Genomic DNA, 16304 nt, shown 5'->3' on the forward strand with positions numbered 1-16304 from the left:
GGAAGATTATGAAAACAAGGAAGATCATTCCAGGGTCCACTTAAGAATGAACAGACACATCGAAGAATGGAAATGTACTTGTCTTTGTACGGAAGAGAATGGTGTGAGAGGATCTGAGCCCAAAAGGTTTTCGATTTCATTGCTCATTCCAACCTAACATACTCTAGCATTAAACAAACACACACACACACACACACTTTATGGTTCATGCAAAAGAAATCTGTGGGCTCAAGCTGTCAGAGAGAACAATTTAGGGACGAAAGTTAAATCGCTGTCAATCTCATGGTAGCTGTACAATTTGTGCTACTGTTTGCATTGGTTAAATTGCTATATACACTGTATGGAAATTCAGAACACTACCCCCATTCCTCCCAACAAAGGAGGATGAGCAATAGGGTTATAAAGCAAAGTTCATCCTTTGTGTTAAGTCAACTGTACTTCAGTGGCATTACCCCAGGGATGAATTTAGTCCTTACAGTAGTAAATGATGCAAAATGGAGTATTTTACATCCATTAGATGTAGCTGTTTTTATCCCAGTTGTTGACATATCTATTAAAATAGTTTTTGAAGGACATGGTGTGACCCTAGGATCCCCTCAATGGCAGAGGGTTCAGTACTCTGTGTGAGCAAAACTCCTATCAGGCCTGACAAACTCATTACACCCAACACACTGCTTTCATAGTACTTATCAAACAAGTGCTTAGTAAGTTATCAAATGAAAGCCAATGATACACTGGTCATCAATATAAGTAAGAAATGCATGTACTGACACTCTAAGGAAATGTGTACATATATACCCTGAAATTATGTTTAAAATTCTGTTACATGGCAGACAAACAGGGCTTCTGCCAGACAAAAGCATGTCTATTCACCTATCCCTGCTGCTGAAGTAAATGAAGCATTGTAAAACCAACACAATGGAACCTCTATTTGCATGTGAAGTTAACAGGAAAAATAGGTTGAAAAGAGGGATGTGAACCCAAAAGGGAGAGCACAGGGGAGTACAAGTAACAGGGAAGAAGAGTCTGCTGGTGGTGAGGCACCTCAAAAGGGGCATTTCAAGGTTTACTGGACTGTATGAAGGAAAGTTATAGATATGTATGGTATATGTGTATTTCCAAACTTGTGATGTTTCTGGGTGACGCTCCCAGGTAGATTGGCATCAGCACTGCCTAACCTGTTCAATGACCCATCAAGGGTCATCAACTGTACAATGAACCCATTGAAAAGACCAGGGAAGACACCTTATGAGTCAGCAAAGCGTGTGGTATGCCTGTGGACAGAGAACTCAGAGTGTCTAAGGCTTCCGTGCCATGTACTGTGAAGCTTGTGTTTGGGACAAAGGAAGTACAAGCCACATGGCAAAAGAATATAAAAGGCAGCTGCATCATCTTCATTTTGTTTTCAATCCTGCTTCTTACCTCTGGAGTAACTTTTCTACAAAAAATGGTTACCTACCTTTTCATAACTATTGTTCTTTGAGGTGTGTTGCTCATGTCCTTTCTGTTCTAGGTGTGCGAGCGCCCACATGCACAGTTGTCTGAGATTTCTGCCTTAGCGGTATCTGTAGGGCTGGCTGTGGCACCCCCTGGAGTGGCATTCCCATGCGGCGGTATATCAGGTGCCGCCGGCCCTGCACCCTTCTCAGTTCCTCATGGCTGGCAACTCTGACAGGGGTAGAAGGGCAGGAAATGGAATGGATATGAACACATCTGGAAGAACAACATTTACAAAATGGTAGGTAACTGTTTTTTCTTCAAGTGCTTGCTCATGTCAATGCTATTTTAGGGGACTTACAAGCAGCATCCACCGAGGTGGGCTCAGAGTTCATAACTTACTGGCTTGCAGTACTGCCCTACCAAAACCAGCATTCTCCCAGGCCTGCTGGGTCAGGGCATAGTGGGATGTAAAAGTGTGGATAGATGACCAGGTGGCCGTTCTACAGATGTCCTGGATAAGCACAAAGGCTGCCGAAGAGGCCTGCGCCCTGGTAGAGTGGGCAGTGACAATCGCCAGGGGGTGGCACCTTTGCTTAGTCGTAGCAGAAGCGAATGCAGGCAGTGATCCAAAAGAAATTCCTTGAGTGGATACAGGACCTTTAATTCTGATGGCCAAAGGGACAAATAATTGCGTCAACTTATGGAACGGCTTGATCCTGTCAGTGTAGAAGGCCAGAGGCCTTCTGATGTCCACGGCATGTAGCCAGCACTCCTCCTCCAATCTATGCGGCATCCGAAAGAAGACCAGTAAGTAAATGTCCTGGCTCGAGTGAATCTGAGAGATTACCTTGGGAAGAAATGCCGGGTGCAGCCTTAGTTGGACCTTGTCTGTGTAGAAGACCGTGTAAGGAGGCTCCAAGATGAGCACCCGAATCTCGGATACCTGGCAGGCCGACATCACCATGACCAGGAGAAGGAGGGAGCAGGAAGTCAGTGGCTTGAAGGGAGGACCCACAAGCTGCGACAGCACCAGATTCAAGTCCCACAGAGGGACAGGGTCCCTGACGTGTGGATAGAGGTGTTCCAGGCCCTTAAGGAATCTGGCCGTGATATTCTGAGCAAAAACTGACCTCCCTCAAACAGCGGGTGGAAGGCTGAGATGGCTGCTACATGGACCTTGATCAATGAGAGGGACAAATCACGAAGCTTGAGACTCAGGATGAACACCTTTGTCCGCAATCCAGCAGGTGAACCGTTTCCACTTGGCCATGTAGGTCGCCTGGTGGAGAGCTTCCTACTTCCCAGCAGAACGCGCTGAACCTTAGCCAAGCACTGCTGCTCTTGCACGTTTAGCCACACAGCAGCCAAGCAGTCAGATATAACACTGCCAGGTTGGGGTGCAGAAGACTGTCTAGGTTCTGGGACAACAGATCTGACTGGAGCGGTAGCTGGAACGGGGTTGCCACCGAGAGGTCCATCAGAGTGCTGAACCAGCGTTGGTGTGGCCACGCCGGCGCTGTGAGGATGACGCTCACCCTGTCCTGTTTGATTTTTGTGAGGACGCTGGGTAGTAACGGCACCAGAGGGAAGGTGTACATCAGAACCCCTGACCCCGGGAGCAGAAAGGCGTCCGACAGGGATCCTCTGACCATGCCTCCAATCGAGCAGAAGACGTGGCATTTCCTGTTCTGCCGGTACGCAAACAGGTCTACCCGGGGAGTTCCCCATCTGTGGAAGATGGAACTGGCCACCTTTGGATGAAGGGACCACTTGTGGTGATATGAGAATGTCCTGCTGAAGCGATCTGGCAAAGCCTTCTTGGTTCCTGGAAGGCTACAAGATGGATGTTGTGCTGCAGACAGAAGTCCCAGACCCAGAGGGGACAGAGAATACATGACCTGGCTCCGCCCTGCCTGTTTATATAGAAGACCGCAGCCATGTTGTCCATCAGGCCCTGGACTACTCTGCCTTGCATTTGAGGTAGAAAGGCGAGGCAGGTTAGTCAAACAGCCTTGAGCTCCTTGACATTGATATGCAGGGAATGATTGTGACTGGATCAGCGACCTTGAGTATCGAGGGCACCCAGATGCACTCCCTAGCCCAGGTCTGAGGTGTCGGAGACAAGGGTCACTGACGAGGCTGGGGCCGTGAAGGGAACTCCTTCCAACACCAACTTGGGATCCTGCCACCAAAGGAGAGATGACAGGACGCTGTCTGGGATCCTGACCACTCGGTCCATGCTGTGCCAGTTGGGGACACAGACTGACAATGCCCTTGCCACTGCCTGGGGTGGGGGGCAGATCCCTGGCAGGGCTGGTGAGTTCGACCGCCACAGTACCCCCATAACGGGTACATGGCCTGACACAGGTCCTTTGCCCGAGGCCCCTCTCTCCTTCAATGCCAAGGGACTTTTTTTTCAGCCTCTTCTTTGGCGCAGGTGAAATGGAGCGGTGCTGGGCTGACTCCAGTGCAGGAACTATGCTGACCGCCGAGGCCGAAGTGCAAGTGTGGATGCCACAGTTGAGGGTTCCAACGCTGGCCAAAGAGCAGCCTCCATCAATAACACCCTCAAGCAGCTATACTGTTCCTTCTTGGATCACGTGTTATGCTATACAAAGCACATGGGATCTTTTATAAGAGAGAAGGCACATACGCCATATTTATTGAAAATACGACAGTTAGCATATGCTTTTCAGTCACACAGCATACACACAAACACACAAGTCCTGCAGATGGTCTTTATAGTTACCAGTCTGTTGTAGCTCAAGTCAATCTAATGCCAGTTAGATTGAGCATGAGTGAGGAGCTAGGCTCTGTCGGTCACGATCCGATGCTCTGAGGCTTTGCAGGACTGAACCCAGAGTTCCATGACAAAACACCCCATCTTTATAGCTGTAAATTCCCATTTGAGTCCATGCATTTTGCAATGTCATCCTGCAAGCATTAGTCCTTAAGTGTTGTTAATCTTGGGGTTTTCTGCTGTTATTCGCTGGTTATTGTCGGGCTTCCCATCGTTATCTCCTATTTGTTGTCTCGCCTTCGGGGGTGCCTGCCTCACCTCTGAGGTCGTCAATGCTGCTAATATGTTTAGCCTTGGATACAATGGATATTTTCTGATTGTCTCTTGGTGTTTCCAAGTCTCTCACTTTTTCTTGACCATCTGGACATTTGTGATGGCTTTCACACCTTATCTTTTCCTGATGCATGCATTCCTCATTCACACAAACAGTCTCTCACAGAAACCTTCAAAGGTATACAGAATACACTGTGAATTAAGACAGGTTTCAGAGTAGCAAGTACTCCTTTTCTTATTGTGAATTAAGTCTTGCTAAATCTTATAACTAAAACAATTCACATTGGGGCTTCAGGCCCTCAACATTTCTCTAATCTATTTATCATAGACACAATACAAAATCCTGTCTTTTACTTACTAAACCTTATTGTATATTTAACTAGAGTGCCTAATTTGTAATACATATAGGAAAAGATAGTAGACATTATAACTTATCCTAAAACAAAAGGGTGACCATAATCAGTCATAAGGATTGTTCTGGTCTGTCCCTGCCTTAACATCAGTACAGACACTGGCAGTCTGTCAGATGCATTCCTACCAGTGTCCCAGAGGGTCATTCCTTTCTGCTATTCAAAAAGGGTGGCTGGTAAAATGAAATCAAGACATACATTAGTACCTCTATTCTTACAGTACAATTATAAAATCCTGCTCCTACACGCGGGCGAAAGTTCTTACAGATGTGGCACCTGTCTTTGCGATGGCCTTCTCCCAGACACTTAAGACAGCTATCGTGCAGATCACTGATAGGTATCAGACTGCTGCATGACGCACATGGCTTGAAGCCAGGAGAGCAGGGCATGCCCTGCTTGGAGCAAAGTTCCAACTGGGACTCTATTGACTAACACACACTGTCAACTAACTATATATGAAACTCTGTACAGCAACAACGAAACCAGTCAATGGCAAGAAAAAGTGCTTCATGCAACCGTCATGGGCAGTCAGAAGGGAACAGAGGGTGCAGAGCCGGTAGCTTTGGCAGTGCTGAAAAAGATGCAGGCAGCTTTATCGGTACCATAGCTCCTGAAGTCGGCCTGTCTCAGTCTCCAGTGCCAAGAGATGATGCCGAGGGCTATAGGTTTAGGGTCCTTAGACTACTGTTTCATACCAGTAGTACTCAAACAGGCCCTGGAGCTATGTCCCACTGGAGGATGTTGAGGCGACTAACCTCACAGGGGATGGTGTTCTGATGGGCTGTGGCTCAGAGTGTAAGGAGGAAGCCTGTTCCTTCTCATCAGAGCAAGAAAGAGACTACCTTCTCTAAAAGCGATGCGGGGAATTTGGATCAGCAGATGACCTGGCTGCATCCCATTTGCTGGGGAGAGTCCAGGCCCAGGTCTAATAATGGACTCAGTGATTTCTCCATGAGAAGTCATAACCCAATGTCCCAGTCTTTTCTGGCTCTAGAAGTCAATTCATGGCAGTGGGAACAATTTTGTGGGAATGTCCCTCTCCTGGACAATAATACACTGCAGGTGACCATCCGTTACATGGAAAGCATTCCGGCAAGACACACACCACTTAAAGATGGGAGATCCAGCATAAGGGTGAGGGAAAAAGCTTCCCAACCTGGAAGCAGGAATATGAAAACCTAAACTATGAAGTAACAGTAAAGTATTATTACTACTTCTCCTTTCCTCTAAGTACACTAAAAACTGACAGGTAAGGCACTATCTACCGAGGGAAAAGGAGAAGCGGGCTTTGCTGCAGATTCCGTCCCAGACCAAAGGCTGTAGAGATGGAAGTGGGGAGCGGTTGGACTACACAGTGCTATATATACACATGCCACTCACAGCTCAAAGGGGAGGTGCACATGTGTGGTCTGACAGGCACTGCTGATGAAGATCTCCGATCCAAGGCACAAGGGGCTCTGCCACACCTACAGTGATGCACTTATAGGGACGTCACTGGAAGAAGAACCTGTTCTTATTATCCTAGCTCTCTCTATTAAATCTTAATATTTTTGTAAATATATTTGATTTCACTATAAGCAGATTCCAGTGCTGTGTTGTTACAAAAGGACCTGATCTGGAGTTGTGCCAGTCAAGCTGTGTGTACGCTGTCTCTTTGGAGACAGCTTACCAGGCTATTTCTGTGAGCATTCAGTAATAGGGGCTGGATATTACAGATGGGGATTGTCAAGGTTCCTTCCGCACTCTGAACTCTAGGGTACAGATGTGGGGACCTGCATGAAAGACCCCCTAAGCTTATTCTTACTAGCTTAGGTTAAAAACTTCCCCAAGGTACAAACTTTCCCTTGTCCTTGAACTATATGCTGCCACCACCAAGCGTCTTACACAAAGACCAGGGAAAGAGCCCACTTGGAGACGTCTTCCCCCAAAATATCCCCCCAAGCCCTAGACCCCCTTTCCTGGGGAAGGCTTGATAAGAATTCTCACCAATTTGTACACGTGAACACAGACCCAAACCCTTGGATCTGAAGAACAATGAAAAATCAATCACGTTTTTAAAAGAAGAATTTTAATTAAAGAAAAGGTAAAAGAATCACCTCTGTAAAATCAGGATGGTAAATACCTTACAGGGTAATCAGATTCAAAACACAGAGAATCCCTCTAGGCAAAACCTTAAATTACAAAGACACAAAAACAGGAATATACATTCCCTCCAGCACAGCTTATTTTACCAGCCATTAAACAAAAGGAAATTTAACGCATTTCTAGCTAGATTACTTATTAACAGTTGTAAGGCTGCATTCCAGATGTGTTCCTGGCAAAAGCATCACACAGACAGACGAACCCTTTGTTCCCCCCGCCCCACTCCAGATCTGAAAGTATCTTGTCTCCTCATTGGTCATTTTGGTCAGGTGCCAGCGAGGTTATCTTAGCTTCTTAACCCTTTACAGGTTAAAGGGTTTTTCCTCTGGCCAGGAGGAATTTTATAGCACTGTATACAGAAAGGCGGTTACCCTTCCCTTTATATTTATGACAGGGAGGCTGGCGGAGGGGCTTGGGAATTAGTGTGCATCTGTCACTACCCTGCACAGGAGAGGGTGAGGTCTCTGGAGACCAGAAGTCAGTGCTTGTCTGTGTCCAGAGGCTGTTGGTTTCAGGAAGCTGAGCTACAACAGGCATCACGCAAGACTGCTTCACGCTAAGGGCAGGCGGTGGTGAGGTACCTCACAACTCTGAGCACCTCTGGGGAGTGTCACACATGGCTCATTCTCACAAAATGGGTTATTACTGATTTTTGCATTTAAATGGCATTCATAAAAGAATTCTTCTATCAGTAATATTGGCTAACAGATAAATAATTCTCTGAAAACGGAGATGTCTTGCGGATGATAAGAATATTGCTAGAGCAACTGTAACACATTGACTGGACTGAAGGAATAACATTTCTAATCAACTGATAGGCTAAACATCTTGGTGATATATGGGGACTGTGATGGCAGTATAGAGTTTTGGGGGACCCAAAGAGGGGGCATCACAGTCTTCGCTCACTTCTCCTGCCTCAGTTTTCCTATCCGACTCAGGCACTGGACACATACAAGAGTGAAGCTTGGACCCAGAGGAATCCTCTCTGGTGCTCAAGGGAAAAAAGCTACATCCCATTTGCTGAGCCTTATATACTGTGACAGGGTCAGGCCAGATGGCTACAGGAGAGTGATCCTATTAGGATCCAGGAAGTGACAGAAGGTAGATATATTAGACCCAGATTAAGCAGGTCCCTTTTCCCTGAGTAAGATAATGGGCTGTTCCAGAACAATCAGGAAGTTGCTGGAACCAATTAAGGCAGGCTAATTAGGACACCTGGAGCCAATCAAGAAGCTACCAGAATCAATTAGGACAGGCAGGCTCATCACGGCACCAGGTTTTAAAAAGGACCTCACTTCACTTAGTGAGGCGCTTGCGAGGAGCTGGGAGCAAGAGGTGCACAAGAAGCTTAAAGTGAGTAGGCGTACTGCTGGAGGACTGAGAAGTACAGGCATTATCCGACATCAGGAGGAAGGTCCTGTGGTGAGGACAAAGAAGGTGTTGGGAGGAGGCCATGGGGAAGTAGCCCCAGGAGTTGTAGCTGTCACGCAGCTGTTACAGAAGACACTACAGACAGCTGTAATCCACAGGGCCCTGGGCTGGAACCCGGAATAGAGGGCAGGCCCAGGTTCCCCCCAACTCCCTATTTGATATAAGAGGAGTTGATCTGGACTGTGGGTCCCACCAGAGGGGAAGGTCTCTGGCCTGTCCCCCGACCCATTAGGTGGGCCAGCAGAGGCTGCAAGGATTGTTCTCCTTTTCCCCATGCTGTCCAGTGATGAGGTAAGCCGAGTGAACAGCAGGTTTGTGCCACTAACAAAAGGAGCCAAACTGAGGACTGCCATGAAGCTCTGAGGTGAGCAAATCTGCCAGTAAGCACAGAACCCACCAAGGCAGAGGAGAAATGTAGTTTGTTTTACTTTAAATTGTGGCCTCTATGTGACTGAGTAGCCAACAGCCGACAACCTTGGCTGAAACTTTATGTTATGCTGGCAGGCAGAGAAATGAATGAGCAGGTCTCTTTTCAAAAAGAGGGGTTTTTTTTAGCCTTTTTAAGTGTACTGTATTTATTTTGTGTGAAGACATTTTTGAAACTGACTTCTGTCACGGGGCCTTACTCTGTTCCCATTAAAGTTATAGGGATTTTGCAATTGGCTTCAATATGAGCAGGAATGGACCTTCCTGAGCTAAATGATCCAAACATAATAATTACAGCTGGTTAATAATTCACTGTCAATAAACCACCTAATGAAGTTGGCCCACTTTTTGTTTGCAAATCATTCAAGAACCAAATCTGATTGCTACCAATGCGCTTATTTGGAAGTGCTCACCAAATAGGCTGAAATGTAGTCACAAACTATGGGGAGTTCACAGATTCTTGTTTGCTTTTCTTTCCCATGGCATGTGATTGGTTACCTAGAGTCAGAGCATATTTTTTCTACTTCCTGATTCTGAGTGAAGGCTGTTAACCAAACCAGCAATCAACCAAATTTACAAAAACAATGAACAACGTGACCACACAAGAAACAGTGGTAAGATGTATTCACAAAAATGTTCACATATTACTCTTCGTATTACTCATTCAGATCTAATAATGATGCCCAACCAAAAAAGCCAGGAAATCAAAATCCCACCAGAGGTCTTACTGACATTACCTACTTCATGTTCACAGAAGAGATCTGCCATTTCACTTCTAGCATCACTTGTATGACATGAGCCTCAGTAAGAAATTTAGATCTGGGGCCTGGGGCCTCCAGGGGTTGATTACATGGAGATTCAAACTTCCACACTTGTGGTTCAAATCCCACTCCGGTTGTTAGTTACCACAAGGCCACCTGATGGCTGTTCTGTCACTGAACCAGTTACCTGAGTCCACTTCCGAAATGCACTAGTGTCCACACTGTGATTACCACTAGTGCCACCTTTTCCAGCTATAGTTTATGGTGTACCAATTATCAACAAATATGTTACACTATATGTATAAAAACAACAAGGAGTCCGGTGGCACCTTAAAGACTAACTGATTTATTTGAGCATAAGCTTTCATGGTTAAAAACCCCACTTCTTCAGATGCAAGAAGTGGGGTTTTTAACCATGAAAGCTTATTCTAAAATAAATCAGTTAGTCTTTAAGGTGCCACCGGACTCCTTGTTGTTTTTGTGGATAGAGACTAACACGGCTACTCCCGATACTTGACTATATGTATAAATATATTAACTACAGCTGTGCAATAAACGGCTTTTTAGAACAAGGCGGCTTAGAATTACCTTTATAAAAGCTTTCAATTTATATAGAAATCCCAGCTTTAGCAACATAGCTGAGGAAATCCTGACATGCCATTGATTTCAATGGGATCAGGATTTTACCCAGAAAATTTATATTTGCCTCATAATCATAGGCAAAGCAGGAAATGGTCTGTTTGGTTCCCCCTACAATGGTGGTTCTCAACATTTTTCCATTTGCAGGTCCCTAAAAAATTTTGAATGGAGCAGCAGACCCCTTTGGAAATCTTAGACATACTCTGCGGACCCCGATGGGTCCATGGACCACAGGTTGAAAACCACTGCCCTACAAGATTGTTTCCCAGAGTACATTTTCCAGCACTTGTAGCCATGTTATTTCTAATGCATGCTTCATACAGTGTTACACCAGCCTTTCATGGGGTACTTTAGAAACAGGAAATACCTTTTGTTCCATTGTGCTTTCTGTCTTTTCTTTTTCCTTCATTTTAGCCAAAGCCTCTTTGAGTTCCTGTGATGTAAATGAGTTTGAGTTGATATGCATCTCGTCCAGCCTTGCAGAAAAACAAAAAAAAAAAAAGGGGGGGGGGGGGGAAGAACCACTTTATATGGGTAAACAATTTATCCTTAAAAAAAAAAAAAAAACAATCAACTTTTGTCTGGAGAAAAAGTTGAGTACTAAATTCCCATTTATCTGGCACAGGACATGCAGAAAAATCAATGCTCCAAAGTAAGGTCAGATCTAGTGCTCAGTTTAAGAGTGTGGCTTTAAGACACCACCCTGACAGTATAAAGCTGTGGTTTGAAAATCCTCATGGCAACACAAGATCTCAATTCCTAATACTATAAAAACTGCTCAGTTTATCTCCCCAATATATCATCTGGGGATGTATAAAACAGGAAAGATTTCATAAGCAAAAAAAAAAAGCACAGGTGTGCCCAGAATATTGACAAGGATCTTTTACTTGTATGTCTTGGGATGGGTCCATTCAGTTCCAAAGCTGACATGTTGATGATGATGATGATGATATCAAAACAAGGATTAGGCAGCACGTAGTTTCTACAATCTAAGAAACTAACTCTGCTGTTCTTTTTGTGTTATCCTAACCTGATCCTACGTGAGCATTGTTGCACTGGCAAAAGGAAAACCCAGGGTTGGGACATCTCAATGAGCTTCTGCATGCCTTGGATCATAAATAGAGGTGGGAGGGGGCACAGAATGGTAGTACTCATGTATTTTGAGAAATAGAAGTCCCCAGGGTTACAAAACTTGTCTTTGTAAAGAGAGCACAAGGAGGGAAATGGTTGAGTGTTGTATTTTTTAGGCAATTTTTAAAAAATAGATGTAGTGAAGGCTGGTGACATCTTGAGTGTATGTCAGCAAATACTGACACTTAAATGAATGCTTAGAGCCAATGCACAATAGCAAGTAAAGACCTTGTTGTATCTGACTCAAACCTCTGTGAAAAAAGCCTCCCTAAGCTATCCTGCTGCATTAATTTCTAGAAAATAATTTGCACCCCATTGCTACAGAAAGTTTCAAAAGAACAAGTGACATTCCCAAGAAATCATATTGCAAGTTTAGTTTCAGAATCATGACTTTACAAAGTATGAAGGTCTCTCCAAAAGCACAGTAAAGGCAGTTTTAGCACCCAGGCTAAAAGGAAGTAGGGCAGCTAGGAGTAGTACAGAAGTACTGAGCACCCCAAATGCCAATTAAAGACTCTGGGACCTGTGGATATTCAGTACTTCTGAAAATCTGTCTCCTAACAAAAGAAATGAAATCAAAAGCCCATATACCTCTGTATAGCAGAACAGCAAGTACTTTATATTACTGTACCTTTTCCTTTTCTTCTGGTCTTTCATGTCACTTTTTTCATTTTTGTTATCTGGAAGCCTGGCTTCTCTTTCCCCTGTTTGAAGATTTAATCGCACGTGTAACCCTGCAGGAACAGCCTGACCTACAAACAAAGGTTAGAGTATTTCAGGCCACATTTATTCTTCTCAGGATTTACCATGCTGGGTGTATTTCAGTCAGACACTTCTATTCCAACACCGTACAACAAAGATAGTGAATCAAGCAGAAAAGCCAAGATCTGCAGTGTGACAAAGAACAGGGCATTTGCTGTAGCCTGAGCACTTCCCCAGCCCCCCAAAATTAAGAGGCGGCAGGTTTAAAACAAACAAAAGGAAGTACTTCTTCACATAACACGCAGTCAACCCATGAAATGCCTTGCCAGGGGATGTTGTGAAAGCCAAAAGCATAACTTGGTTCAAAAAAGAATTCGACAATTTCATGGAGGATAAGTCTGTCAATGACTATTAGCCAGGATGCTCAGGGATGCAATCCCATGCCTTGGGTGTCCCTAAGCCTCTGACTGCCAGAACCTAGGACTGGATAACAAGGATGGATCACATTGCCCTATTCTGTTCATTCCCTCTGAAGCCACTGTCGGAAGACAGGATACTGGGCGAGATGGACCATTGCTCTGACCCAGTATGGCCTTTCTTATGGCACCTTGACACAAGTGCCATTTAACCTCCAGGAAGTCCCATGACACAGAACTGTTAACATGGCTGACACTCCGTTCATTCCCTGACCACCTCACAAACTTAGATGTAGACTGCTGACTCCTCAATGAAATAGTGACACTTGGTTATGCAGAGTTCCCAGTGAGCTAGGGACACTGGTCCTGTTACTGGCACAGTCATAATTTTATCATAGTGGGTCAGAGCCTTAGAAATCAGACCTCTCTGTACTTACTGATATTTAGATTGAGACATGTTAACAGCCATAGGTGCCTAGACAAGCTCAGAGCATGCAGCAGAGGATCCTTTCAACTTCAATAGGTATATTCTGGATATTATGTTACTTTGCTGTTCTGTAGGGTACTGAGATGCCAGATTTAAGGAATATTTGATCAACATTAAATGCCAACAAAAAACAGGAAATTCATAGTCAATCATCCACATCCCCCTAAAAATGCTTTTGCCTAGTCACAAGATTGAGGTTACAGCTAACTGAGAACATTTCAGCATGGACCTGTATTCCATGGATGAAGTGAAAATGGCAATATTTCCTCTCAGGTATGATTCCATTTTTTGTGTATTTCCCCTTTTAATACAAGACGTTTGCCTGATAGATGGGGGTGGGCATCTTACTGAATCTCTCTCTCTCACACACACACACACACTCTGCTTTTTCTCCTCCACAATATGAAGATTTTGTATTTAGTCTTCCTTTGTCTGTTTTCCTTAATTTAAAAGTCATATAGAGTGAAAGGGTATGTTTGTCTTTTTGAATTTGAGACACGTAACATTTTCCATTGAAGGGCACTGGAGGCATAGATAAATTCATTTTATTATAAATATGTCTTCTCATAATATGAAAGCCTCTAGTCTGGAGAACTAGTGTGTGGACTCCACCCACATAAGAACACAGAGGTATCTAACTGGTCAAAGCTACTGGTGCCTGAACCGCTCCTCTATCATCAACCTGGAGTGTGTCTCACATCCTTAAACAAGGAACATCCAAAGTTTATAGTTGTTTATTTTTTTTAAATGTACAAAGGTAGGGGAAAGTCCAAACTAAAGCCTTTCCTGTTCTAATAAGGTGTATTTATGATAAAAATAAGTTGTCTTTTCCTACATCTCCCTTTAGTAGGAAATGCTGCATGTCTCAAAACAAAGACAAACATGTCCTTTCACTCTAGAGCAAGGAAAACAGACAAAAACAGATTAACTATAAAATGTTCATGTGGCATCCTATACCTTGGAGGAGCATCTTGTAAACCCCACATTCTTCATCTGTATATAATTGTAATATTGCATATAAAGCAGGCCGTGTGAGGTATCAGCGGAAAGGTTATGATCGGCTGAAAGTCATTTTTCTATTCATATATATAAAGTTATGAAAACTGTGCTGTATGGCTGTCACTGAAACATACTGTAAGCTGGGGAATCAGACAGATATTAGTTCCCGAGAGGCAACAGCAAGGAAAGTAACCAACTCCTGAGCGGGGATCAAACAACCCATCAATAGCCATTGTCCAGCAATGGAGCTATAATTCAATGAGTCACCTGCATGAGGCCACACCAGGGGAATTGCTCAACCTTGCCTGGAGACCCAGCAATGCCCCCCAGACATGTCTGGACTTGTGTTCCCCAAGCACATGGGACTGAGGGTATAAAACAGAACACATGGGGCCCATGCTTGGCCTTTTGCCTGCACCCACCTATGCTGCAAGCAACAAGGACACTCTGAAGACTCCAACAGAGGGGACTGGCCCAGGTTTCACGGGTGAAACCTGTGTACTATGAACTGCAATATCCAGTGGGGTAAGAAAAATCTAATCTAGATGTTACCCAGTCTAATAGGGTTGAGAGCTTAGACTGTGTGCTTATAATTTATTTTATTTTGGTAACTGACTGACTTTTTGCTTATCACTTAATATCTATCTTTTGTAGTCAATAAATTTGTTTTACTTCTATCTTTACCAGTGAGTTTGTATGAAGCGTGTGGCAAAGCTGTTCAGGTTTGCAAAGGCTGGTGTATATCCACTTTCCAGTGATGAAGTGCTGAACCAAGTAATAAATTTGCACTGCCCATCTTGGAATATTGCTGAGGTACAGTGCTGGGAGCTGGGGGGATTTCACTGGTGCCTTTCCCTGTGTGATTCATGAGTGGCTCTGGAAGCATTCATGCAATCTTGCTGGCTGAGGGGCTCCACATGCTGTTTGTGGTGCTGAGTCATAACAGCACCTGGAGGGGTTTGCTGCTGGTCACTAGCGAGGCATTGTGAAAGACAGCCCAGGCCAGAAAGAGTTAAGGGGGCACAGCAGTCCCATAGTCCCAAGCTGCACCCTGGGAATCCAGTCACAGTTCACACACACACACACACACGAGAGAGGTGCGCTCTCAGATACCATATATCTTCCATCATGAGTCTTATGACTCAGATGGGGAAGAGGGACTTCTTTTCCATTTGCAAAAGAGAGAAGTTGCAAAGTGTACATTCTCTCTCTCATTTCTAGAAGATGAACTTAGAAGAAAGATGCAGTGATAGCAAGGACTCTGTGTTCCCCTGTGACAGCAATCTAGTCAGAGGGCAGCTAGAAGATGCTTTTAAAAGGAAGGATTTAGTAAAGTCTTGAGGAAAAAAAGACAAGCCACATCTCCACTCTGTCATTCAAGAGACATCAGACTGAGGATTCTTAAACAACATACTGACTGTAAAATGAAAATTATAGAGAGGGATTTTCAGGCAATATATTTGCCTCTTAGCCTTCATTAGGTATGGTCATAAGTATAAAGGGAAGGGTAACCACCTTTCTGTATACAGTGCTATAAAATCCCTCCTGGCCAGAGGCAACATCCTGTTACCTGTGAAGGGTTAAGAAGCTCAGCTAACCTGGCTGGCACCTGACCCAAAGGATCAATAAGGGGACAAGATACTTTCAAATCTTGGAGGAAGGAAGGCTTTTGTTTTGTGCTCTTTGTTTACATGTTGTTCTCTCTTGGGACTGAGAGAGGCCAGACAGAAATCCATCTTTTCCAACCCATCCTAATCCAAGTCTCCAATATTGCAACCACTATAGGTAAGCCAGGCAAGGTGGATTAGTTTATCTTTTGTTTTATATGAATTTTCCCTGTGTTAAGAGGGAGGTTTATTCCTGTTTTCTGTAACTTTAAGGTTTTGCCCAGAGGGGGATCCTCTGTTTTGAATCTGAATACCCTGTAAAGTATTTTCCATCCTGATTTTACAGAGACGATTTTTACCTTTCTTTTTTAAATAAAATCCTTCTTTTAAGAACCTGACTGATTTTTCTATTGTTACAAGATCCAGGGGTTTGGATCTTTGATGATTTTGTAAGCAATTGGTTAGGATACGATTCTCAAGCCTCCCCAGGAAAGGGGGTGCGTAGGGCTTGGGGGGGATATTTTGGGGGAAGACGTCTCCAAGTGGTCTCTTTCCCTGTTCTTTGTTTAAAATGTTTGGTGGTGCCAGCATACTGTTCAAGGACAAGGGAAAGTTTGTACCTTGGGGAAGTTTTTAACCT

General features: G+C 44.3%; 1 protein-coding gene across 14 annotated transcripts in view; it reads right to left on the bottom strand.

The window, feature by feature from the left end:
• The window catches only part of SIL1 (SIL1 nucleotide exchange factor), a 214487-nt gene that overhangs the window by 70696 nt on the left and 127487 nt on the right, over nt 1–16304 (bottom strand). For all 14 annotated transcript variants that reach the window (XM_007059174.4, XM_037906286.2, XM_037906284.2 and 11 more), the window contains 2 exons: nt 12085–12205; nt 10690–10798 (listed from right to left, as the gene is read on the bottom strand). In XM_007059174.4, the coding sequence (XP_007059236.2) occupies nt 10690–10798; nt 12085–12205 (230 nt within the window). The remainder of the gene's footprint in view (nt 1–10689; nt 10799–12084; nt 12206–16304) is intronic.

The sequence above is a fragment of the Chelonia mydas genome, chromosome 8, assembly GCF_015237465.2.
Source record: "Chelonia mydas isolate rCheMyd1 chromosome 8, rCheMyd1.pri.v2, whole genome shotgun sequence".
Taxonomy (NCBI): Eukaryota; Metazoa; Chordata; order Testudines; family Cheloniidae; genus Chelonia; species Chelonia mydas.